The sequence below is a fragment of the Chanos chanos genome, chromosome 6 (assembly GCF_902362185.1).
Source record: "Chanos chanos chromosome 6, fChaCha1.1, whole genome shotgun sequence".
Classification (NCBI taxonomy): domain Eukaryota; kingdom Metazoa; phylum Chordata; class Actinopteri; order Gonorynchiformes; family Chanidae; genus Chanos; species Chanos chanos.
In genome coordinates, this window is record NC_044500.1 from 39,226,290 (window position 1) to 39,250,941 (window position 24,652).

Consider the following 24,652-nt stretch of genomic DNA (forward strand, 5'->3'; position numbering starts at 1 on the left):
CTGTGATAATAATTAAATAGTTACTAGACACAATGTCAAATGTGGGTGATTACAAAATATTTAAAGGTATCTTATTTTCTTGAAATAAAGCTCACAGATAATTTAAATGTTTCGTTAAATTTAAGAGAATAAACTCTGAATAAACAGAATAAAGCATGTGAACCATGTGAGTGTTACTGTCTGACATTTTGAGGTTGATTTTCTCTTTTTAATCACAACATGGTTCCTTTCATGATCACGTAATCAAAGTTTTAACACGAAAAAATATCAGTTTATGACACTGAGCATACATCATGTCCTTATACAATGTGTAGCACACAGGTTACAATTAATGATAAGACCAATGATGCTATTAGCTTTTTTGTAAATTCCATACAATTACAAACCCTCATTGTAACGAACACTTCTGCCAACGAATCTAAACTCAGAATTATGTTCTTTCCTGAGTTTTGTAAGATCACACGGAATCTACAAGCACTTAACAAATTGTTCAGTCACACCCACCTGCTCAGTGCTGTAGACAATAACAGATTTGTAATCCAGTTTCACAGTGTGCTCTCAGAAAGTAATCAGAATGTAAACTGCTGACCTTGAGAGCTTAACATTCTCAAGAATGTTTAGCGTTTGTGAATAAGTCCACTAGGCCACGGACTGCGACAGATTTACGCTTTTGCCCTCAGTCCTGCATGTCAGACGGAGGCTCTTCACGTGAGCAACAGTGTCGAAGCTTAATTAGATTATCAACCGGTTGATCCGATGACATCGTATGGTTTGTGTACTTGCTCTCAGCCATACTTATGCTGGACACGCGGACAACAGCACGAAGTTTTCCTCATTTCTTGTCTGGTATCGTCAATTCTGCATGACAGGTAATTTATTTTTTACCGGTGGTAAACTGTATGTAGCCTACTGTTAGAGGCACCGCGGTTCGTATTTAACTTAATTCACGGGTAAAAGCAAAGACGGAGTCTTTTACTTCATCTGTTTAAAGAGGGTTGATTTCCAATGAAAGTCATGCATAACGGTTAACCTAGTATTATTTTAAGATTCAGTTTCCTTTTTGGTTTAAAATGATTTGAATAAGTTGTGTAGTCGTACTGAATTAACATTTTTAAATCATTATTATTATTACTTGTATATAATAGTTACAGTAGTTGTTCAGTTTGGATGTCACTTTTTTGAAAGTAAACACAAAAAACTAATCAAATGTGCTATATAGATCATACACTTTGTCACATGGATTACTGGCAAACTGGTAATTAGACAAGCTCGTTTATTCTGCTGTGAGAGGAGTGTCTGTCTATTACATAGTAATCCTGCCTTCAGAAACACAGCAGATGTTAGCGTTCTAATTAGCTCACTCACTGCAGGGTCAGAAATTCTGTGCATTATTTGGCTGTAGAGGGTCCAGCTGAGGGGATGTGAATTAACACAAGATAATGTAAATACAAGAAGGATGACAGAGGAACTGTAAAATGTTAGGTGTAGCGTGGCCTGATGTTCATTTTCCTTTATACACAGTGATCTTTAACCCCTAGCCTGCAGTGTCTGCTCAAGGGAGCTTTTTTAAAGAGTATGACAGAGCACTGCCCGTCAGGTAAGTTCATGTTCTTCTGTATATATGTGTGTCATATCAAGAGTGTTCATTTTCAAAGTGTTCATTTTTTATGTTGGCAAAAAACTTTTTTTTTTGTTTTTTTGGGTCATTTTTAAAGCATAGAATATAAAGGTGAGGGTGTTGACCACTCTTGTTGACAGCCTACAGAATGTCTGGAGACTCAAGGGCAGGTTCACAGTCTGAGGTCAGGAAGGACGCTGACCCCTCACGACCCTCACCTTCCTCCCATGAGAGGGTGACTTTGGTAGTGGATGGCACTCATTTTGTTGTGGATCCTGCACTTTTCACCGCACACCCGGACAGCATGTTAGGGAGGTGAGGAAGAAGTAAACCCAGGATGGATGTTTTATTCATTAAACCTGAAACAAGTGTCTCTGATTCTTTGGGAATAATTTTCAGTTAGACCCAAAAGGATTAGATTTATGTTCGTGAAGTCACTAATCAAAAAGTTTTATTTTTATTCAGTTTATTTTGGACTTGTATTAACATATATGCATTATTATAATGTAATATATTATAATGAAGAAAGGACTGCCTGTAAAACAAAACAAAACAAAAAAATTACAATATGTTTATATTTCAATGCCCTAGTGACTGCATTTACTCATGTTATGTTACTTTCAGGATGTTTGGTCCAGCACGTCAACACAACTTCACTCGGCCAAACTCTAAAGGGGAATATGAGATAGCAGAGGGTATTGGAGCAAGCATATTTAATGTCATCCTGGTGAGTGGGACATTTTTTCCATTTTCACTTTTCATTTTCATTTTCTCTCTCTCTCTCTGTCTCTGATGTTTTTTCACGGCTTCCTTCTGCCAGGACTTTTACAAAGGGGGAATGCTGCAGTGCCCAGAGGGTGTTTCAGTAGCTGAGCTCAGGGAGGCCTGTGATTACTTCTGCATTAATTTTGACTACAACACTGTCAGGTGTCATGATCTCAGTGAGTATTCATAATATGTGTGTGTGTGTGTACATATACAGTATATATCTATCTATCTATCTATCTATCTATCTATCTATATATATATATATATATATATATATATATATACACATACATATATTATGTATTACATGAATATACAGCAACAACCCAGGGGCACAGTGGAGAAACACCAAAGTGACTAAAACATACTAGAAGAGTGTTCAGACAAAGGCCCAGATTTGGACAATGTGGCATTATGTTAACTTATTTATGTATTTGTGCACATGGTTACATTATTATGTGATTGCTTATTTACTCTCTTTTTTCTACACTGTACTATGAACTATTTATATACTGTTTATACTGCCCACCAAGCCTGGATGAATAAAGTTCTGTCTATCTATCGATCAATCTATCGATCTATCTATCTATCTATTATGTCACCTTCAGTGAGTCAAAATTGATGAGATAGTGCTGTGTGATGGATAAAGGTTATGGGACTATGTTCGTGTATGTACTCAGGTGCTCTTCTTCATGAGCTGTCTAATGATGGGGCTCGGCGGCAGTTTGAGATTTTCCTGGAGGAGCTGGTTGTTCCTGCCATGGTTTCCAGTGCACAGGAGGGGGAGAGGGAGTGTCATATCGTGGTGCTAACAGATGATGACATAGTGGACTGGGACCAGGACCACCCCCCTCCCATGGGAGAGGAGTACTCTCAAAGTAAAGACGTTTCTCCATTCCCACTAAAAGTCTGACTTTTCATATTTACAACTGTAACATTTAAAGATTTCTCCTCTCTTGTACGGATCCGCAGTTATTTACAGCACAAAGCTGTATCGCTTCTTCAAGTACATTGAGAACAGGGATGTTGCCAAAGCCCTGCTGAAGGAGAGAGGTCTAAAGAACATACGCATTGGCATTGAAGGTAATGTTCACTATATGACATTCTCAGACACTTATTAATGTGTACTTGATGTAAATTTAACCATATCTACAACCCACTTAGCGTTTCCATTCCAAATGATTCATTTTATGTTTCAATTTGTAATTACATCTTCATATTCATAAACAACTGTTGGTGAACAGTTGGTTAAATTGATTTCAGAGCCTAATTTTATTTCCTCACACCAGTGCACTGTTAATATCACACTAACAGTAATGCTTATCTGGTCATTCTTTGTCGCAGGGTACCCTACTTGCAAGGAGAAAGTGAAGCGTCGTCCGGGTGGAAGGTCAGAGGTCATATATAACTATGTTCAGCGGCCCTTCATTCAGCTCTCCTGGGAGAAGGAGGAGGGGAAGAGCCGACACGTGGATTTCCAGTGTGTGCGGAGCAAGAGCGTGCCAAACCTCATCGCTTCTCTGGGAGACGGGTTTTCTCGACCTGGGGCTACACCCACACCACAGGTGGACGAGTTGGATCGTCTCAATGGACCTGCTCCCCCACCCACAGGTAGTGACCCTCCTCAGTAATGACAACTGGTGAATTTCCACTGAGATGTATAACAGTGGGAAAAGGTGTGAGAACCGGTGCAGAGATTCCCTGAAAGGACCTAGTCTGCTTTAGTGTTCACACCTCTTGTTCTGTGTAATGTTTGGAAATATTTATACATGGACAAAATCTCCTTAATTGTTCTAATGTTTCTCATATATGTAATTTACCAAAGAGAAAATGTGATTTCCACTTAAAAACAGCAGGTTTTATATATGTGAGGGTTCTATACAATAAAAAGATCAGTTATGTGCAAAAGAGTAGAAACATTCATTTAAAAAAAAACTAAATTATTGTTTAAAATCAAAGAATATTTTAAATTGACCAGCCATTTTTCCAAGAGACTCTTCAATCAACTTTGACACCGTATTAATTGCATAAGATGCATTTTTTTCCAATATGTTTCTGTCTTTCCAATTGTGAAAGGGACGGGAAGAATGAAAACTTGAAATGTGCAAATAAAGAGAGTGAAGAAGTTTTATTGTGAGCTATACAGCCAACCAGCATTTACTGCTCCTTAATTAGCCAAGAGCTACAGCTTTCTGAGAGACCTCTACAGATCTGAAAGACAGCTCCACAGGTCCACCAGCCGAAAACATTTGAAAAGTCATCATACATACTTGAACACACAGTATTCCAGCCAAAACAGAGAACTTTGCTTTGTTTTTGACTATTAAGAGCAATGATGACAATAAACAAACCAACATATACAAACAGGCAATTTGGGTTGGAATATCCATGTTACATGATCCCAAAAACTCAAAGACTCCACTATGTGCTAAATAAGAATCATATGACAATAACTGTCACTTACAATGAAGGGGAACACCTGAATTAAAAATTCCAGACAATGTTCGTGAGATAATTTCAGGGATCTTAATTCTGGAGATACAGAAAAACCGTTACTAACCGCTTCAGAGTCAGAGTGAAGAGAAAACATTTTTTAAAAATCCAACACCGGGCTTGAATATGTCAACAGTTGCTCTTGATCAGCCTAAATATACTCAAAGCTGTTTTACAACACTCACCTATAAATTACAGTACAATATACAGTATGATGTGTTCCAGTTCACTCATTGTTATAGAAAATTTTACATTGCGGGGAGAAAAAAACAAACAAACATATATTTAGACGCAACTCTTAATGAAGAGGAGAATAATATTAAAGCAGAAGCACATGATATTAATTGTACCACTTTGTGTAACAAATGTACCTTCCAAATATTCTAACACACACATACAATATAGTGGGATAATATCATGCAAATTATCAACAAACAATGCAAGTGAATATCCCAACAGCTCAGCCATAAAACATATATATATATATATATATAAATCAGAATGAGAGGACAATAGGTAATCCACATGGGTTGTACAGTCCAATACAATTCAGTCGTCAATACTTAATAATATGACCAAACATAACATGAACAAGACATAAGATACCAAAAAGTGCTGAGTGACATCTAAAGGAAACTAAAATGTATGACATCAGAACATGAGAAACCCAAGAACTCAAACACCACTTTGCATTTTTATGAATTATTTCCCACAAATTACTGTTCATATCAGGCATATTTTTCCAAACTAATCTGTGGGGTGTATCAACACACCCACATCCAGAACACAGACGGCTTCTAAGAACATAAGAGAACAATCTTCTATGTTCCTTTCAATTCCTTTTTTTTTTTCCAACCCATTAATTACTTCAAAGGAAGTTACATTTTACGATGTGAAAATCTTTAACCTCCTCAGTAAAATAATTACAAATATAATGTAATCTAACATCCAAAGATTGAATGGGCACACTGTGTTTGTAAATTGCAGCAAAATTTCAAGTTGAGAAAATATAGATACAAAAATATATATATAACAATTTTTGAAGGACAAATCAGACAAGCTTACAAGCCAAGTATAAAACTGGAAAAAGTACTTAGCTAGAAAAGCATAAAAAAAAAACAAAGCTATCACAGGTCTGAGAAAAATTCAGAGAGATATAATACATTCTTTACATTGAAAAGAGTGAATAGGTTAATTACACACTAGAGTGACAGGAACTCCCTGAAAATGCATGAATATATTTCATATGAGAAAAATGCATGTAAAAAGCAACATGATTGACACCACAAGCACATCAGGAAAAATACAATGTCCCTTTCCAGGAATGAAACGTGATTCTTGTTCATGAAAGGTAGTGGCTTTGTCACTCATTAGGAAAACTGTGCCCTGTACATGAATGCAGCTGCCAGATTATATACATGTTCATTGTTTCCAAGGTAGCAGCCGTAAGTGAAAGAAGCATTTGATCGATGAGGTGAAGTTCTGTACTTAAAATACACCAGGAAGTGGAATGACTGTAGCTCATACAGAGAAAATGGGTGCGAACCTAAGAGGCCGTTTAGTGCATGTTCTACCAAATATCAACCATGGTGATACAAAACAAGCATTGGACCAGTGACAAGAAGAATGCAAATGTAGACTAGACAGAGGAACTCAAGAATGAACCATCTAAGGAAGTGCAAAGTAAAAGTAATATTGTGAATTAAGGCAACCCATCCCTGGAAATGAGACATCTAATGAGTGAGGCAACCTCTCTCTTTTTACACATCTGTTCAGCGAAATAAAACTGAAGTTCTTATTACATAAAATGAAATGCACAAAGTAGAGAGAGATTACATTTCTGCTTCAAACAGCTAAAATTCAGGTAACAGTAAAATATGTACAATAAATTAAAGGCATGAACATCCAGTCTGATGGTCTGAAACAACGTGTAGCGAAACAACATCTTGACTGGTGGATCTCTTCAAAGCACTTCAACTGTTCTTTTAAGGCAAACAGGTGTGCTAACTTCTCATTTCCAACTGAAATTTCATTTTCAAAAGTCATTTTCAAAATTTCAGTTCTCACTGAACTACTTCGCTTTGGAATAGCACTGCCTCAAGTCTTTTTGTTTTGTTTTTTTTTTAAACATGACACTGAAGATGTGGAGATAATCGTGGAGGAATGGACAATTGAAGCCAGGGCTGGCTGAACAAATGGTTGAGACCAGAGAGGGCTTTACTTATCTCTTTCCTCCTCTCATGTAGGAAGGAATAGCCCCTCTAGCTGTAAGGCCCTCAAAGCGCTTGTAGGTGTAGTTAATGAAGACCCAATCTTTGTTCTTGTAATCTGCCTCTGAATGATTGGTCACCACTGCAGAAGCTGTAATTAAAAAAAGATCATTATGCTCTTAGGACTTATATTATAATAAAAAAAAAGAACATTATGATTTTATGAATTATATTGCTGTATGGTCCTTCTAAAAGTACATGAAGCCCCCTGACTTTGAATATCCATGTTTAGAGTAGTTTTAGATTGTTGCTTTCTAAACAAAACATCCTCTGCACTATGTAATATACACTGAAAGTCATGTGAGACTTGCAGCAGCTCTTAAACCACTCTCTCACCTGTAGGCTGCAGGATGTCGGAATCTGGGAATTCATCAAAATTGGATGTGTCATCAATGCTTTTTATCTCAATTGGAATTGCTGCTGGCCTCTCCCTACACAGGAAAAGTCAAACATTCAATATCACTGATTAATGGAGCACATGTAGATCACAGCAACACATAATGAACAAGACATATGGTAAACTCTCATGACTATTTTCAGGAAACAAGTTATGCTCTATTGTTTAACAGTCCTGGTGTTCTCTGCTATTAGTGTTGGTGGTGTTACAAGATAAAACCACAGGGTGAGGCAAGCTGTGGGAAGATGAGTGGCTTTTAAGCAGTGCCTTCTCTGTGTTAGTATCACTAGTCAGTACCTTATATGGTCATAATCCACGCCTTCAAAGAAAGGGTTCCTCTTGATCTCTTCTACGCCTGAGGCTCCAATTCGATGATCTGCTTCACAGCAAAATCTATGAGAAAGAGCAAACTGTTCTAAGGAACGTTAAATCTAGAACACTGACATGTTTTCACATTCCGCCGGGTAAAATTCCACTGAGAAAGAAAACCAGCCCACAAGCCTTGTGAGGAGGCAATGCATTCACCCCTGCTAAAATCTGGGCCCAGTCAAACCTGAGAATTAGGTCTTTGGCTCTCTCCGAAATAGGCACTTCAGGTGGAAACACAAGCGTCTCTTTCCAGTTCATCACCTTCTTGTACGTCTCTTGGGGTGTCTCTGAGCAAAATGGGGGATAGCCTATACAGAAAAAAAAGACAAATATCATAAAAATGATACTGTTTTTATAGATGATACAAAATACTGTCTTAAAAATTGACGAAAATAACAAACTGAAACAACATTAAAGGAAATCTGTTTGACTGTGAAAGAATTTGTGAACAGAGTTGTTGATTAAATTTGTTTAGTCAGTCGGTGTCAGTTGGTGTCAGACCTACCGATCAGCATCTCATACATGATGACCCCTAGGCTCCACCAATCACACAGCTTATTGTACCCAGTCTGCATGAAGACCTCTGGAGCAATGTAGTCTGGTGTGCCAACTGTTGAGAATGCCTGAGAATTTCAACAGAATGATATACCGTTTATTTTATACCATTCAGCATCTGCAAAAACCCTGATCTGTTAATTGAGCCTACTCAGAAAAGCACAGCCACAAATTAGCCAAGACACAAACCATGACCACATTCCAAAAATGAGACCAGACACGCTCTTAACTAACCCCCACTCACCAGCTGCCTTCTGTTCCTTTTCCATGTCTCTGCCTTCCTTTTCGAGTTCATGTTCTGGGAGGCTGAGCAAGAGAGACAGACATTTCAAATCCCCAGTGTTTAGGCATTAGTATAAGCCTTATGTCAACAGCTTACAGCCAGTGTGTTTCATCCTCTTATTTAAACATAGGTTGGAAGTCCTCGATCACACTAACCAGATTAGAACTGTCTGACTGTCTAGGTAGGTCCCATGAAACATTTCCTTATGAAACATTTCCTTCCTATAATCCAGTTAGTAGTCTTAGCAAAGGCCCAATTTGTTCTTCTTAATCAGGAACTAGTATGGCAATTTACAGTATTTAGATTACAGCCCCAAAAGCTTAGTTATATCTTGCAGTCTGTGATTGTCATTACTCCCTTCCCAACAGAGCAAAATAGCTTAGAACCCAGAGAAAGTGAAAAGAACTTAAGATTACTTATGAACTTGTTTTGTTTATCTAACGCACATCAGCCTTTCATTGAAAAGTAATGTCACGAACCTCGTCTGATTAAGTGTTTTAAGTTAAATTACTGAAACTGCTGTCCCTCTATTCATAAACAAACATTCTGGCAAGGTCCACACTCCTCCGGTAATGTTGAGTCACAAGAACAGTGTCACCCCTAGCTCAGGGGCTACTGCGCAGCATCTCAGAACAAAGGCTGACGCTGCCTGATGCTTCACTCACTGAAATCGTTGGACAGGCTGTGGTTCAGGTTCCTGTAAAACTCCGTTCTGTGAGCCTTCTTCAAGCCTGTGCACAGGCCAAAATCTGACAGCTTGACATGGCCCTGAAACACACACACACACACACACACACACACACACACCACCTCTGATTAAACAAAAATAAACCACACAATGATGCAATACACTGCAAAAAGAAAAAAAAGGAAAAAAAACAGAAGACTATAGAGGAGAAGTTGGTGTACCGATGCTAGAGAGAAAAAGGAGAGAAAGAAAAATGGGATCCTTTAATTGCATCCTGGACTGAAGAACCTCCAGTGTCTGGTTTTCTTTATCCTGCATTCAACAGCTGTTTATTACTTAATTACTCTGACTTTAGCATCACATGCATGTGGTGGTGGGAAACAACAGATAATACATGAATATCTAGTAATTAAGCAGGAGAGATTAGCTGCCCCTTGTCATCATAACTCTTTCAGTCTTTCTTGGAATGATGTTGTATTTGTTCTGAACCGGGACATTACTCTGCTCTTCAAGAAAGTATTTTGTAAACATCTGTGTACCTTTTTTAATGTGATGTTCCACTATTACTTCCATACCCATGTAGCTGTGTATATGATCTAGCGCCTCACTGAGGTATTTTTACATATTCACCAGGATGTAGGGACAGTTAAATGTGATTAACAGAAGCAGACAGGAGTGAATGAAAATCATGCCTCTATTACCTTTGAATCCAGCAGCAGGTTGTCTGGCTTTATGTCTCTGTGAATGAACCCCAACTGATGGATAGAGTCAATGGCAAGCACCGTCTCAGCCACGTAGAACTGTGTCTCTTCCTCAGTTAGCGTGTCCTTCTTCATCAACAGTGTCATCATGTCACCTGTAGGAGGCACCACACTACTGATTAGAATCCCTGTACACGCAAAAAGCATAAAAAATATATCCCCCAAGACAACTGACCGGACACGTTAAGACACTTCAAACCAACCCAGCCCAACAGAACCGACCTTTCATTAACTACTCACCTCCTGGAAGGAACTCCATAAGGAGATAAAGGTTCATCTTATCCTGAAAGCTGTAGAACATTTTGACGACCCACTGGCTATCTGCCTGCACCAAAATGTCCCTCTCCGCTCGAATATGTCCCACCTGACAGCAGGGGTAAATGAATGTGACTTCAAGGCTTGACTGAGTCAACAAAGCTGACAGATATTTCTTAAACACACAATGACTCACCTGTTCCTTCTCCAACATATCAGCCTTGCGAAGGATTTTCATGGCGTACACATGGCCTGTGTCTTTCTTCTGAACCAGCCGCACCTTGGAAAGTGAAAGAATCAGCATGTGCAGCAGTAGCATCTCAGATCAAACCAACAGAAAGATGATTTCCTGAGCCTAAGCACACACAGTGGCCGCAGTAAAGCGAGCTTAGCTTACTGCTCTGATTACCTCGCCAAAAGCGCCTCGTCCTATGACCTTGAGGGACTCAAAGTCGTCCAGACCCAGTCTGGTCCTCTTCAGTCTCAAAAATTCAGTCTCTTTGCGGGCATGCTGCGAGCGCCTCAAACGTTTCTGAAATAACGAGGTTTTAAATAATATAGAACATTTGTTTGTGTATGTGTGTATCTGGAGGCAACAACTGAATTTTTAAGTCTATTCACCTCTTCATCTGGGAGTCCCTCTTCATCCATAACCTTTTCAAGCTTTTGCTGCCTGTGAACATAAATAAGATCCTATGGGACATCAACATATGTAACCAAGAGAAAAAAATGAACATTTTGAATATGATGGAGTACACTGAAGTATTTCCAGTGCCTCAGGGAGATTTTGAAGGAACTGTGAGAAGTTCTCAAACTCAGCATATCTAGTTGTAAGTCTAAGGTTTGGGATTCATTCAGTTAGTGTTTTATATTCTTTTTACAGTCACTTCAGATTAAAAACAAGACATAAGACAAAAGACTTTCAAAATAGATACAGGAAAAACCTTACTATCATACTCTACTGTTAATTCTCATCAAGAGCACTGGTCCTGCAGTACACAAGACTATCAGGCAGCTAATCAATATCCAAAAGTAATTTTGGAGGAACAAACATCATAAATGAAACAGTGACGTAATTATATCACTCAAGGAATTTACCCAATTCTGCTAAGAAGTTGTGACAGCATAGACTGTCTGTACTTCCCGTTTTGGCATGGTTGAATTCAATGCACACTGATGTTTATTTTAGACATAGCTTCCCTTTTCAGAAGCCTCTATAACTCCCACTCCAGTAACGGTGTTAGTCTACGACAATGGTAAACTTCCGAAAGACTGTTTTCCAAAAGACAGCTTCACAAAACTGTTGAGTACGATATTGTTTCTGCCTTATCTACAGCTGCTGCCGAGCTGCCAGGAAAACCAGAGCATTCCTGGGAATCTATGACTTATGCACTTCTGGTAAACAATATCAGAACCAAAAAGGTAATATAAAACTGCTGATGTTTTAAAAGGGAAATAACTACGAGCGCCAGTTTCCTCTGTTCTATTGTAGGTTACTGTGCAGCTTTTTGTGCCAATACAGAAAAAGACAGGTGATATTGAGAAAAATAAAAAGAATTTTCTGGGGGAGACAACTGTCGTAAAATAAATACACTATTAAGTCAAAGAATTGTATTTCGGTGGAAACAACACTGAAGCAATGTTGTTCTGGGCAGCAATTCCACTGCAGGCCACATAATGAATTACTCAGCAAGGGAGGGAGGGGTGTGTTGAACAGCCAGAGAGAGGTCATGCTCTGTTAACAGCGCATGGCCTCTTTTCAATTGTCCCTTTCCTTGTGTACAGACCCATCTAATAAATAGCATTTTACCATGACGATCAGGGTGTTTGCAGAGATACTGCAAACTGGAAATACTGCATAGCTGTACACTTTCAATGATAGGTAAAATTTAGTGATATTGCTTGAGGCAAAAGATTGCATCTCTGTCTGAGAAAAAGTGTGTCATAATGTCTTGTCATGTATAAAAAGTGAAGGTCCATGCATACCTCATTTCACGCTCTTCATGCTGGGCAATCAGGTTGCTGTAGAAGTTCTCCAGTGTTACCTTGGCCATGGTCACACGTTCTTTTGTGTGGTTACTCATCAACGAACTGGAGGCATTACCTCGCGTTGCCATGGTTATCTACAAACACACAGTTTAAGTAAAATAAATAAACATTCACTAGATGTTGAAGCATGAGTCAAAACAATGAGGATCGGGCAGGTGCATGGTCAGCGTAGAGTAAATATGAATAACAAATAGCTTCAGGTTTAGATACAGATCATGATTAGCATGGATCATGAGTGTACACTGTTTACACAGAAAGATGCATCATTTTCTGTGATTAAACTGAGCAGAATGCAAAAATACAGGCATTGTACTGCAAGTCACTACACGCCCGACAAGCCTCACGTTAACTATTAGAGGGAGTTCAAATATTGCAGTTACTCGGCCCACACTCTCCACATCACTGCACTTATTTCTGTTCCATCGAGCATGTCTTGTCCGCTAGCATATACAGAGTCCATGGTTAACTGAGACAGACTATGAAAAACACACAACTTTTTCCAGAAACTGAACTCATGATTTGTGGTTTGAAAGGCTAGGCCTAGGACATTCAATTACGTCTATGTTTAGAAACAGCACAAGAGAAGGAATTCACCACAGTGCTGAACTTCAGTGGGAGAGCGGATGCGTGGAAACCTGTAGTCTGCTCTCCTATACATCAAGTAAATCAGGATAAAAACTGAACTAACGAAAAAGACAGCCAAACGGGAATGCAACAAGAAATAGGTAGAGAAGCATAAGAATCGAGGACCTATGAGATAGTATGTATACCTGTATTCCTTAGTGTATAGTCAGACTTGATTTTCCATATTACTGCCATTATACTGTACAGATTATCAGAATACTCTTTCAGCTGCCGGTTACTGTAACCGACCGCGCTTTTAGGCAATTTAAAAATTGCAGACTTGTTCCTCTACAGCATATTTTACCAGTTATGTGAAATTAGTGTGTGTTTCCCCCGGCAAATTACAGGCCCAAGTAACATCCTATGTACACACTTCAGAGTAACACCTTAAAAATAAACACCACCCTATGAGTAGGCAACACTTTTTCCACAGTGGTTGGGTCACTGCTTCCATCCTTAATGGGAAATGTTGAGTCTCGAGAGGGAGCTGAACACGTTACTTAAAGATACACTGGATTGCTGAAGGAGAGAAACTCTTGAGCAGTATAAGGGAAACAGTTTAAATATGAAGGGTTAGCAGTGACAAATTATATAAAAAAAAAAAAGAATACCTGATTGTATGTAGGTATCCGAGTTTTTTCTTAGCTGCGTGGTTGACGGCTTTGTATGTTGCTTTGTTCTCGTCAAGATGACATGTAGTCCGAAAAACAGTTCGCTGCAAACTTCCCTGGTTTCACCGCCGAAGTTGACAGGTTTTATGTGAGCTTAGGTACACTTCCTTTGCACTATTTAAAATATCCTAAATGTTAAAAACACTCTTTCATTTCAACTAACCATTAACGTTGCACGTAATATCCAGAAATGTTCCACCTAACTTCTACCAGCTTCCCCGTTTTTCTTACGTGATGACGACTAGTATCCGAAATACGGAAAATGCCCCTCCCCGTTGCACAGTATGATGGAGCGAACAGTGCGAAGTAGCGGAACTGAAGGCCTTGAAGTAATTGCAAAATATTTTCAGGCCTATCCGACAAGCGGTTTATGTCGCAAAAAACATAAAACATAAAACGTAATTTAATTTCGAACAGTGCTGATAAATTACTGTGGCCGTATTAGTGATGGGCGTATTGCTCTTGTTTAATTCAGTCGCTTAATTGGTTTCACCTAGGTGTTGAAAAAACGACTTACCTACCTCAAGGAATAACAAAGGGAGGTGGATTTCATGCTGAGCCACTGAGCTTTTTGGTTTATCAAAGTGTCCATTAATTAGTTCGTAGTAATGATGCGTTATTATAATCATTTTTGCCACACATTTGAAATGTTCCAGATGTGTCTAGATCACTCAGATTCACATCTAGTGATATAAATTTGAGCTGGCCCAGACAACCAATAGGCCCCGTTCTCCTGTTTCGACAGGTTGGGACGCTCAGCATGTATAACACCTAGAATATGTTTTTGGTACGTCAGAAAAGCGTCTTTGATTGCTCTTGGGAGTTTGGGAGAAGTTAAGTTCCAGAGGTATAAATCCTACTGAGTTCCTGAATTATATCCACAAATGTATGATCATCAGTATATTATAATATACTAACTTTTTGCACTGCTTTACTCCACTTCCTGCTGACATTTCCCTCATAATAATCAAAAAGTGGTGGTGTGTGTAGCACTGGAAATCAAGAAATTGATACTCAAAAATAATACCTGAAATAAAAGATGACTCACAATGTTCGCAGATTTGTTTCCAAAATACGAAATATCATGTATATTTATTTATACAGAGGCTACAGGTGATGGTATGTTGTATGTCCGAGCTCTTATAATTGAAAATTTCAACTGCAGTTGTGTTTCAGCAGACATGGGTCTGCTGCGTTCTTAACAATATATTTTTAAAAATGGATTGAGTTCACATGTAATGTTATTCATATAATCTTGTACCTTGCGTATCATTCATCTGTACCATGGAACAAACATATACATATGTGGAGTTATTTTGTTCAGTTATTGAAATTAATTCAAGGAAGTCAGTCAATACAGGCGCTTATACTCTAAGAAAACGCAAGTTTTGCAGTTATCTTCACCATTAATTTTCAAGGTTTGTAAAATAGTTTCACAGCACATTTTACCATTACACTACATGTGAATGAACGAACATAAAGGAAATCACTGTAACGGCAATGTGCTGTCTGTAGCTGTCAGATTGAAATTCGTAATATGTGCGTATGAGCGCAAGCATGGTGCTCTTGAATGAAATCTGCAAACCTCGCCCTCGGGTCCTCAGTTGCGACGGAAGTGGCCGGCGTTCTCCTAGGGAGCCTAGCTAGCTAATAATATTGCGATGTTGTGTTGTTGACCAACGTTAGTCTGTTTTGGGCTTTTCCATCTGCCCAAATCGCCGAGACAAGACTGCAGCTTGTATCCAGTGGACGGGATATTCGGGTTTCTGCACACACACAAATCGAGAGTCGATTTGTTCTTGAAAATTATTGCCTTGATCACCAGGTCAGTGATTCTAGTTAGCCTGAACCTGCGTCGTCTTACGGTAGCTATGTTAGATAGCTTATGTTATACGATGTGGCCACGGTGGAATCTAAGCTAATTTAGTCAGCCCACGCAACATATACAGTGCATGCTAAAGCTGACTCGCAACATATTATTTTGAAACCAGTAGATGCACGGGGACGTCACTTGGCTTGTATGGCTCATTAAATGCGAAGTTTAACGTTGACATGTCTCTGAGAGCTAGCCATTCCTGACAGTCTCGGTTTAGTGAGTTTAGTCAGCTAGCAGGCTACTTGGCAACGTAAGACACCTTCAGCAGCCAGTTTAAATTAGCTTACCGGTTAACGTATTCACTTGTCATTTTGAAACTATTTGGCAGCGGCTAGGTACAGACTGTTTAGTATGCATCATAGTTAGCTTTACAAGTGCAATCTCTCTTGCAATTGTTTTTATTTTGACCTTGCTGTCATTCTATGTAACCTATAACTTCCCGTATTCGATTGTTCAGTTTGCTTCACAGTGGGATGTATTTATGTTTAGCTCCTGTAATGTTAGTGGCGTGATGGCTGCATATGTTATTCGCTTTGATTGACAACCATGCTAGACATGTGATTTAGAAACCCCGTCGAATCAAACTGTCTGTTACCAAATGGTCTGGGTAAGTTCCAGTTGTGCTGTCATTCCGATTCCCGCACAGTGTTGCACAGTTACAGCAGTTCGTACGGTATCCTCGACGTAATTTATAACGTCATATATTCATTGGTTTGCCTGAATTTAACCTGATTCTTGTTTTTCAATAAAATTGTACATTATCGGAACTAGTGCTCCTTTCACATTGTATTTATTTTTCAAGGAAAAGGCATCAGCATGCTGTAATGGGTGGTCGGTGTAATTCTTTCGATATTCATGATCGTATACTTTATGTGTAAACCATATGTGTCGCGGAATTTTCCCTCAAAATTTCCCTACCCCGCCTCTTGCTTGAAGGTGTATGCAACGTTCTGCATTACGGTTTCTTTTTCGTGGACTTGTCCACAGGCATTTGATTCTGTTAAATCACATTACATATTTATGCATCTTGTTAATAAGGCAAGCTTAACAGCTCTGAAGTATGTTTATCAGACAGTGATGCAGCATAGAGCATTGCCAAGTATGATTACATAGTGATCATTGGCTAATTCTGATGCAGTTCTTTTCAAAAATTAATGTTGTCTTTCAGATGTTCAGTTTTCACTTATGTACAGTGTCTCTCTCACATACAGCAGGTCAACTGTTGAGGTGACATTTTACAAGACTCGTCCTGTCCTGCTCTTTGGTGTGTCAACTGGGGTGTGGCACAGAGTTGTGCAACTCAGAGCTGGGAGAACAGGTAAGCCTGTACAGGGGTTAACTCTCCATACAAGTGAGGCTGTCCCAGCTCTCTTATAACTTCTTTCACTGGTGCCAGTCACCATCACCATTGTCTCCCTCGATCCTAGTTAAAGTACACAGACACTTTCCTGGTCTGTAGCCTTCTTCCATTCTGTTTAACTGTTCGCCATTCCCTTTTAAGGGTTGCGCGCGGCCCCCGTTGTGGATCCCCAACTCAGCAGGCCAGTGGTGGCAGGCTCAGGCAGAGCGTAGGAGGCCATGAGTGGTCAGGCGGGGGCGCGGTCCCGGCGGAGCCGCGAGCGGGAACAGGGTATGGACGCCACGTGCTGGCTGTCCCCCGGAGCCCTGCGGAGGCTGATCGAGCTGCCGGCCCCGCCGCTCTCCCGTCACCAGCTGAAGCGGCTGGAGGAGCACCGCTACAGCAGCGCGGGCCGCTCCCTGCTGGAGCCCATCATGCAGCGCTACTGGGAATGGCTGGTGTGCCGCATGCCCGCCTGGATCGCTCCCAACCTCATCACCATCGTGGGCCTGGCCACCAATGTCTTCACCACTTTGGTGCTGGTTTATTATTGTCCAACTGCCACTGAACAGGTAGGGAACATTTGCAGTTGGTAAAAAAAAACAACTCTGTATGTTTTTAAGGAAGAATTGTATTATTCGTTGAATCTTTATCATAGACGTGGATTTTTTTGCACTAGTGCCTTAGTGTTGTTTCAGTGATCAAATTCTCATTTGTTTTAGAGATCAAAACTGACCATGTAGCAGCTTTAGCTTGTGTAATTCTCATGAATAACTGCGAGAAAGGATCACATTGCATCTCATCACAAGTTGTTTTTTTATAGCATGGCTGTTGTCTCCATCTCTCCCCCTTATGCTCGCATAAAAAAAAAGACTGCGTTAATTCACACCTCCCCTGCATCTTGCGTCCTCTGTCGTCAAATACCAAAGCTGGTTTTAAACCAGCTCATTTAAATGATGCATTCTTGGCTTGAATAATTGGTCTGCTGTACATGACATGTTCTACAGTAAATACGATTTTGCTTCTCACGATCATAAAATAAATGCCAAACAATCTTAAACACATACTAGAAATGACAGGAATGGTCACCAAGAGATTCAGTCCATGGGGTCAAACTTTCTGGACCAAAACAAATACCTTGAGAGTTTTCATGTTATTAGTTGTGATTTTTTTCCCCCTAACCTTTAAAAAGCTGAACTGTTTGAAAGACGTTCGTTTTTTAAGGCAGTCATTTTCAGGCAATCAAAGTGAAAGTGTTTGTGGAGCGTGGATAATATCCGTTGCCGTGTTTACTCTAGCTGAAGCAGAACATTGAATACCTCGCTTTTTTTTTTTCTGGAAGCGTATCCCGGGCTTGTACCTATCAAGTTACACACACACACACAGCCTACGTCTGAAATCTTATACCAGCCAAAGCATGTCTGCTCACGTAAGCCGCCGTAAGCACGGAGAGTTCCCATACAACTCAGCATAGGCCTGTCTTACTCAGATCCTCTGTGATTCTCTCTGTTCATACATTAGATGGTTATTATCCACCGTTCTTTTGATCACTGGAATCTAATGCTTGGCCTTCTCGTTGAAATATACTGAGACGGATGTTAAAAGGGATGGGCTTCGTTTAGCTTAATCACGCTTATTAGTCACGTCGCCGCATGCAGTGTACACAGTGCAAAGTTCACAATAAAATAAAAGAACGGAGAACCTGAGGCAGCCCCCAAAAAAAACAAAAAAACAAAAAAAAACGGGTGTGGAGAGAGGAGAGCGTGGGAAGAAAAAACTCTCTCTGTGTGTGACCCTTGTGCTGACCTTTTGTCAGGGAGAGTCTTCATTCTGAGTAGATGGGCTAGAGTGTATTGGGTTAGTTGGCATTAGTCTACGGGATGTCTCCCCCTCTTCAGGTTTCCTTTTAATGCCACTTATGATGTAAGTGAGGACGCGGTACCTTCAGTTTTATGTGGGATATGCGGAGGTTTCATTTATATCTCGGTATAGACCACGCACAATAACACAAACTTGTCATATACTGTTTGCAAGGGCAGGTTTGAAAAGTTAACAAATATGAGAAGTGAAAGTGTGTGGGGGGGCAAACTTTCAGTGTTTGTTTGTCATGTTACGTATTCATGTGCCACGACAACAGGTTGTGCAGATAATAATTACAATGCTCCTGAAAGTGATGTGGCTCTCCAGAGGGTTAGTAATGACTTAATCACTTTATGCTTAGTCTAGGAGTCACTGTTGTTCTTCCTTTTGTTGAAATCTTGGCCACCTGTTTTATTTTTTTTGTGTTCTTTTAGGATTTAATTTTACGGTTATTTGAAAGTGAACTTGTTAGCCGGAGCATCTTAGGATGGCTCTTTTCACGCTGTATTCACTCTGAGATTAGTTTGAAAAAAGGGCGAGACAAGATGCCAGTTGTTCCAACAATTGAAATGAGTAGAAGGGCCAGTTGTTCCATCTCTCAGCGGAGCGGTCCCTCCTACGAGCTACAAAATACAACAGGGTGTTTGTGACATCCTAAATCCTTCTTTTTGGCTCTAGAATTTGGCTAACGGGCAGCTGCCTTCCCTAACCGTTTTTGTGATTCTCTCACACCAGGCTTTTAGAAAGCTGTCAAGCTTACATGTTTACACAGAATGATATTATTCAAAACTTAACTCACTCACTGTAATTGAAATGTATCATCGAGTTTAATGAGTAGAATGGAGCGAAATGGGGAAGGCAGTGTTTCAGGGTAAACACTGCTCTCATTTCTCTGGGGATGGTAAATTGACGATGACCCCCCCTCATCACGTCTTTATTCCAGAAACATCTCAAATCTGTTTTCGTCGTATTAGCCTGCGCTCGCTTTTCACTGGCCAAGCACCTCCAGAAGCATATTGCTTTTATGTAAACTTGTGTTTTCGTTTTGAGGATGTGCAATGCCTCTCTCTCTCTCTCTCTCTCTCTCTCTCTCTCTCTCCCCCCCCCCCCCCCCCCCCCCTTTCTCCAGGCACCTCTGTGGGCGTATCTTTTGTGCGCAGTGGGCCTGTTTATTTACCAGTCCTTGGATGCCATAGACGGGAAACAGGCCAGACGTACCAACAGCAGCTCTCCGCTGGGGGAACTTTTCGACCATGGCTGTGACTCTCTTTCCACAGGTACACCCTCAGACCCCTCTCACCTTCTTATAGACAGTCACCATTTCATCTATAAGTTCATATTACATATTCATGTTGTTCTTCATGATGACTGCCTGTTTTTTGTTTTTTTGTTTTTTTTTTCTTTCTTTTTCTCCTTAGTGTTTGTAGTCCTGGGCACCAGTATTGCTGTACAGCTAGGCACCAATCCAGACTGGATGTTCTTCTGCTGCTTTGCAGGCATGTTCATGTTTTACTGCGCCCACTGGCAGACCTATGTGTCTGGTACCCTGCGCTTTGGCATGTGAGTGTTTATCAGTGCCCAGTTTTGGCTATTCAATTTTATGTCATTTTGTAAATGTCGGTCCAGGTTACTTTGCCCTCTCTGAAGTCGTGACTGTGAAGTCGTAATTTGGTTTTGGGATGAAGACCTGGTTGATTTCTCCTCACAACCACTATGCTGTGCTACTTAATAACAGACGTGTGTGAGAATTCGGGTGTGCTTATTAATACACCAACAGCTTACTATTCATTTTGGCAGTCCACGGCTTCAAAAAATTTCAACCTTTACCTTCTTCATCTTACAGATGGCTAATTAGAAATGTCTTTACATTTGTTTCCGTAAGTTTGATAACTGTTCCACATAGGTCTTGTGTACTCAAGCTTACAGTTATTGTATTAATACAGAGTGGATCCACTCCCACCTAATGATTATAGTCTGTTAGGGATGCTGCATTGACTCTGTATGTGTGTGTGTGTGTGTGTGTGTGTTTGTACATATATGTGTGTTTGTATGTGTCTCTCCATGCTGTGAAGATTTGATATTACAGAGTTACAGATCTGTCTAGCCTTGTTGCAGATGTTCACGGCCACTGTTGGTCCCAAGTTTTGGAACGTAATGGTAAATCCTGTGCTTTTGCTCCACTGTGTCTGCCCAGGCTGCCTAACCTGACCAGTGAAGCAATCAGCCTCTGCTTTCCCCGTACAGACTGAACCCCAAACATGTATTTAGAACAAACATAAACATTTGATCCCTTTCAATCATCTCGTGTCAAATCAGCATCAAACTGGAATGGCCTTTTAACACCCTGTGAACCATGCAATCTGATTTGAATCCAAAGGTGACATTAAAAAAAATGATTACTGTTAATGTGTTATGCTCACTTAACAGGTCATTGAATAGTACCGAAATAAAATGCTAATCGTTGCATGGTACAGAAATTAAAAACTGATAATTGAAGATCCTAGAAGAACTCACACAGTGCTTCTGACCACCCTAAAAAAAAAAAAAAAAAAACCCTCAGACCTTCAGTCTGTGCTGCTGGACAAGCCCAGTGGGCAGATGTGCTTATGGACAGACTTAATTACTGTTCTCATCTAACTCTGCCTCTTTAATCCCTGTCGCTCTTTCTACCTGCTCAGCATTGATGTGACTGAAGTGCAAATCTTCATTATTATCATGTATTTGCTGGCTGCAATTGGAGGATCCGCTTTTTGGCAGTCTCCGGTAATTCCTAGATTTTCCAGTGCTTTCTTTGCTAATAAGTAGTAAATAATTAAGGAATGAAAACTTAAACACAGCTTAAAATAATGTGCTTTTGTAGAGCAGCTCACAGATATAATGTTTTTTTAACGCAATGCAACTGTGTTTTTAATCAGATGTAATTTTGCTTTGGAGTGTTCTGTTGCTACTGTTAATGTTAAAATGACTGTTTAAATAGCTTTTTTTAACTCTCTATATACTTTCTTTGCCCTTTTTTTTCTTCAACAGATTCCAGTAATAAACATCCAAATGAAAATAGTTCCTGCAATTTGCACTTTCATAGGGGCCATTTTCTCATGTACAAATTACTTCCGGGTTATTTTTACTGGAGGTGTGGGTAAAAATGGATCCACAATAGCAGTAAGTTCATTTTAGGTGTTTTCTGGTAAAAAAAAAAAAAAAAAGAAAGAAAGTGTCAGTAAATTTGGACTTTGGTGTAACATACAATTACCCCTACACTGTAATCTGCACAGCAGTAAAAATACTACTGAAGAATTCCACCAAGACCGGTTTCTCTGTTTTCCTCTGTTTCAGGGAACAAGTGTCCTATCTCCCGTCTTGCATATAGGCTCTGTCATTATTCTTGCCATGATGATCTATAAGAAATCAGCTGTCCAACTCTTCGAAAAACACCCCTGTCTTTATATTTTGGCATTTGGCTTTGTTTCAGCCAAAATAACCAACAAATTAGTTGTAAGTGTACTTCATTGATTCTGTTCTCCTCTTGTCTTCCAGCACACTGTAACTAAAGCTAGTCGGTGTCGGTTTGTAACGTGATGTCATGAGAACTAACTGTGAAGCCTCGCTAGTAACTGATTGGTTGGGGAGGGGAAGAAGAGTCACGTAATACGTAGGTATTTGTTGTACAAATAAAGTCATGTTATTTGTGTTTCAACAGGTTGCACATATGACAAAAAGTGAAATGCATCTTCATGACGTAGCTTTTCTTGGTCCCGGCCTTTTGTTTCTCGACCAGTATTTCAACAGTTTTATTGATGAATACCTGGTGCTCTGGATTGCACTGGTAAGATAACTACAAAACTCACAGACGCTGATCAGTAATGAACTTTACTGATCAGTGAACTTTAACTTACATTTATATTACATTTAAAAATGAGTTATTAGAACGATTTTGCGACAAGATAATTTTATGATGCAAAAAAAACGACCATTTACAGACCTCTGCTTTTTTGGTCTATATGGCTGAAACTGACAGAAGCAAATATTTTTTTTGTAGTGTTTTATGACCCTGCACTAATAGCCAGAATATAGCGTCTAGCTCTTAGCACACAGCATCATTACTGGGATGAGCTAAAACACAAATCATTTTTGCACTCGTTGACAGATCCTGTCCTTCGTTGATTTGGTGCGCTACTGTGTCAGTGTTTGCAATCAAATCGCCTCTCACCTTCACATCTTCGTCTTCAAAATCAAGCCACTCACCACAGCACCAATTCAGTGAGGGCTATCACCGTTAATACCTTTCTTATGGATTGTTACAGTGTTGTTTTCTATGTTCCTTATTTTCTCTAAGACGGTTTAGAAGAGATGCACCACTGATGCTTCATCAGTACCACAAGGATAAAGTTAATCAAATGAAAAAGGATTGATATGATCACATTTTTTTTCTGTCACTATTTGTGTGCAATGTCATCCTGTTGTGGTAGCTATTCGGGGGAAGTTCATGAAATCGGTCAGAATCCCAAAAGACTGAAGGCTCTAAGTAATAAAGTATGAGTGCGACTCATGAGTTGATGAATAAAAATAGGTGCTAATTTCTAGCCTTTATCATTAGTTAATGATCAAGACCATCCATATTTCCCTCATAAACATCAACTCACAAAAAACAAAAAAAATAAAAAAAGGAAATGCGGTAGAGCTGGTAATCTGCTTTTTTTTTTTTTTTCTGGGGAATATTACTATGAATGATTTGCAATATTTGCATTTCCTGATGTCTTGCTTATCAATTTCATGTTACTGTTTTTATTTTGCGGCATTCACCTTTTGCTTAACGGCTTGTCTTTTCAATTTTGTTTATTCAAAAAAAAAAATAATCAGCTAATGCTGAAATTCCAAGTAAGCATGGGCAATGGTTGCTGCTACCCTTATGTTCATTTATGTTACATGAAGGAATAGTTTGTTCTTTTGGTCTGTAACAATAGCTTCTAGCCACTCTGGTATGTATTAGAGAATTTCAGCGCTAACTGTAATATGGGGAAGCTGGTTTATATTTCTACCAAAATATAAAAATAACTATGTAAGATAATTCAGTTTCAAGCTGTTCCTTATAAGCAAGCGACTGTTGACATGTTTCATTTTCCTGTTATTGGCAAAAAAAAATATTATTCACATTGTCTCCTACAGTTGAAGTATGCACTTGACGTAATCACCGTAATAAAACGCTTTTACGTGATGTACCCATTTTGCAGAACTCCCTCCTGATTCAGGAGGCCTTCTGAAGAATTACACCAATGCTACAATATTCAACATGCATCTCTCAAAATACAGCCTAATGCATACATATAAGACAACGGATAGCACACAGGGTATTTTTTTTTTTTTGTTATTGTGCAGCCGATTATATGCAGGATTGATCAGATTGTCCGTGGTGTAGTTTTCTGTATGATGCAATTTTTCATAGTACGACTGCATTCTCTGCTCAGATGTTAGCAGCTATGCTTTTTAAGCACAAACTATGTAAAAAAAAAAAAATGTTTTATGTTTTTTTGTTTGTTTTGTTTTGTTTTGTTTTGTTTCTGTTTTGTCCCTTATCTGCTTTGCATTCTGTGCCTGACTCTTTATTTATGTTGCAGTATTGCATTCTGCCTAATATTCTAATTGAAATATAAAATTAAAATGCCAAGAATCAATGCGTACTGAGAGGATTTTTATTATTTTGAAAATTAATTTATGTCGTTACGTTTACTCAGTGCTTCAAATTTCATTTCTCTGCTTTGTGGAAACTGTTTGGTAATAC

General features: G+C 39.4%; 3 protein-coding genes across 3 annotated transcripts; 2 read left to right on the forward strand and 1 right to left on the reverse strand.

Annotated features, from left to right (window-relative positions):
* The first annotated feature begins 1,826 nt into the window (after window positions 1-1,826).
* kctd20 (potassium channel tetramerization domain containing 20) lies at window positions 1,827-4,017 on the forward strand. The gene is made up of 6 exons (XM_030778344.1): window positions 1,827-1,933; window positions 2,243-2,345; window positions 2,439-2,559; window positions 3,067-3,264; window positions 3,359-3,469; window positions 3,731-4,017. Exons 1-6 carry the CDS (start codon window positions 1,923-1,925, stop codon window positions 4,015-4,017), a joined length of 831 nt encoding a protein of 276 aa, XP_030634204.1. The 5' UTR covers window positions 1,827-1,922.
* A 2,998-nt stretch (window positions 4,018-7,015) lies between these two features.
* Window positions 7,016-12,574, reverse strand: stk38b (serine/threonine kinase 38b). Its single transcript, XM_030776501.1, has 13 exons — window positions 12,444-12,574; window positions 11,079-11,130; window positions 10,867-10,989; window positions 10,654-10,737; window positions 10,443-10,566; window positions 10,143-10,297; window positions 9,419-9,521; window positions 8,715-8,776; window positions 8,421-8,538; window positions 8,100-8,223; window positions 7,844-7,939; window positions 7,486-7,580; window positions 7,016-7,231 (listed from the first exon to the last, which is right to left on the reverse strand). Exons 1-13 carry the CDS (start codon window positions 12,572-12,574, stop codon window positions 7,101-7,103), a joined length of 1,398 nt encoding a protein of 465 aa, XP_030632361.1. The 3' UTR covers window positions 7,016-7,100.
* A 2,906-nt stretch (window positions 12,575-15,480) lies between these two features.
* On the forward strand, window positions 15,481-23,231 carry cept1b (choline/ethanolamine phosphotransferase 1b). Its single transcript, XM_030776502.1, has 10 exons — window positions 15,481-15,626; window positions 16,889-16,995; window positions 17,179-17,588; window positions 20,006-20,153; window positions 20,295-20,436; window positions 21,555-21,639; window positions 21,904-22,035; window positions 22,210-22,368; window positions 22,574-22,699; window positions 23,021-23,231. The coding sequence occupies exons 3-10, from the start codon at window positions 17,256-17,258 to the stop codon at window positions 23,135-23,137; spliced, it is 1,242 nt and encodes a 413-aa protein (XP_030632362.1). The 5' UTR covers window positions 15,481-15,626; window positions 16,889-16,995; window positions 17,179-17,255; the 3' UTR covers window positions 23,138-23,231.
* Window positions 23,232-24,652: the final 1,421 nt, after the last annotated feature.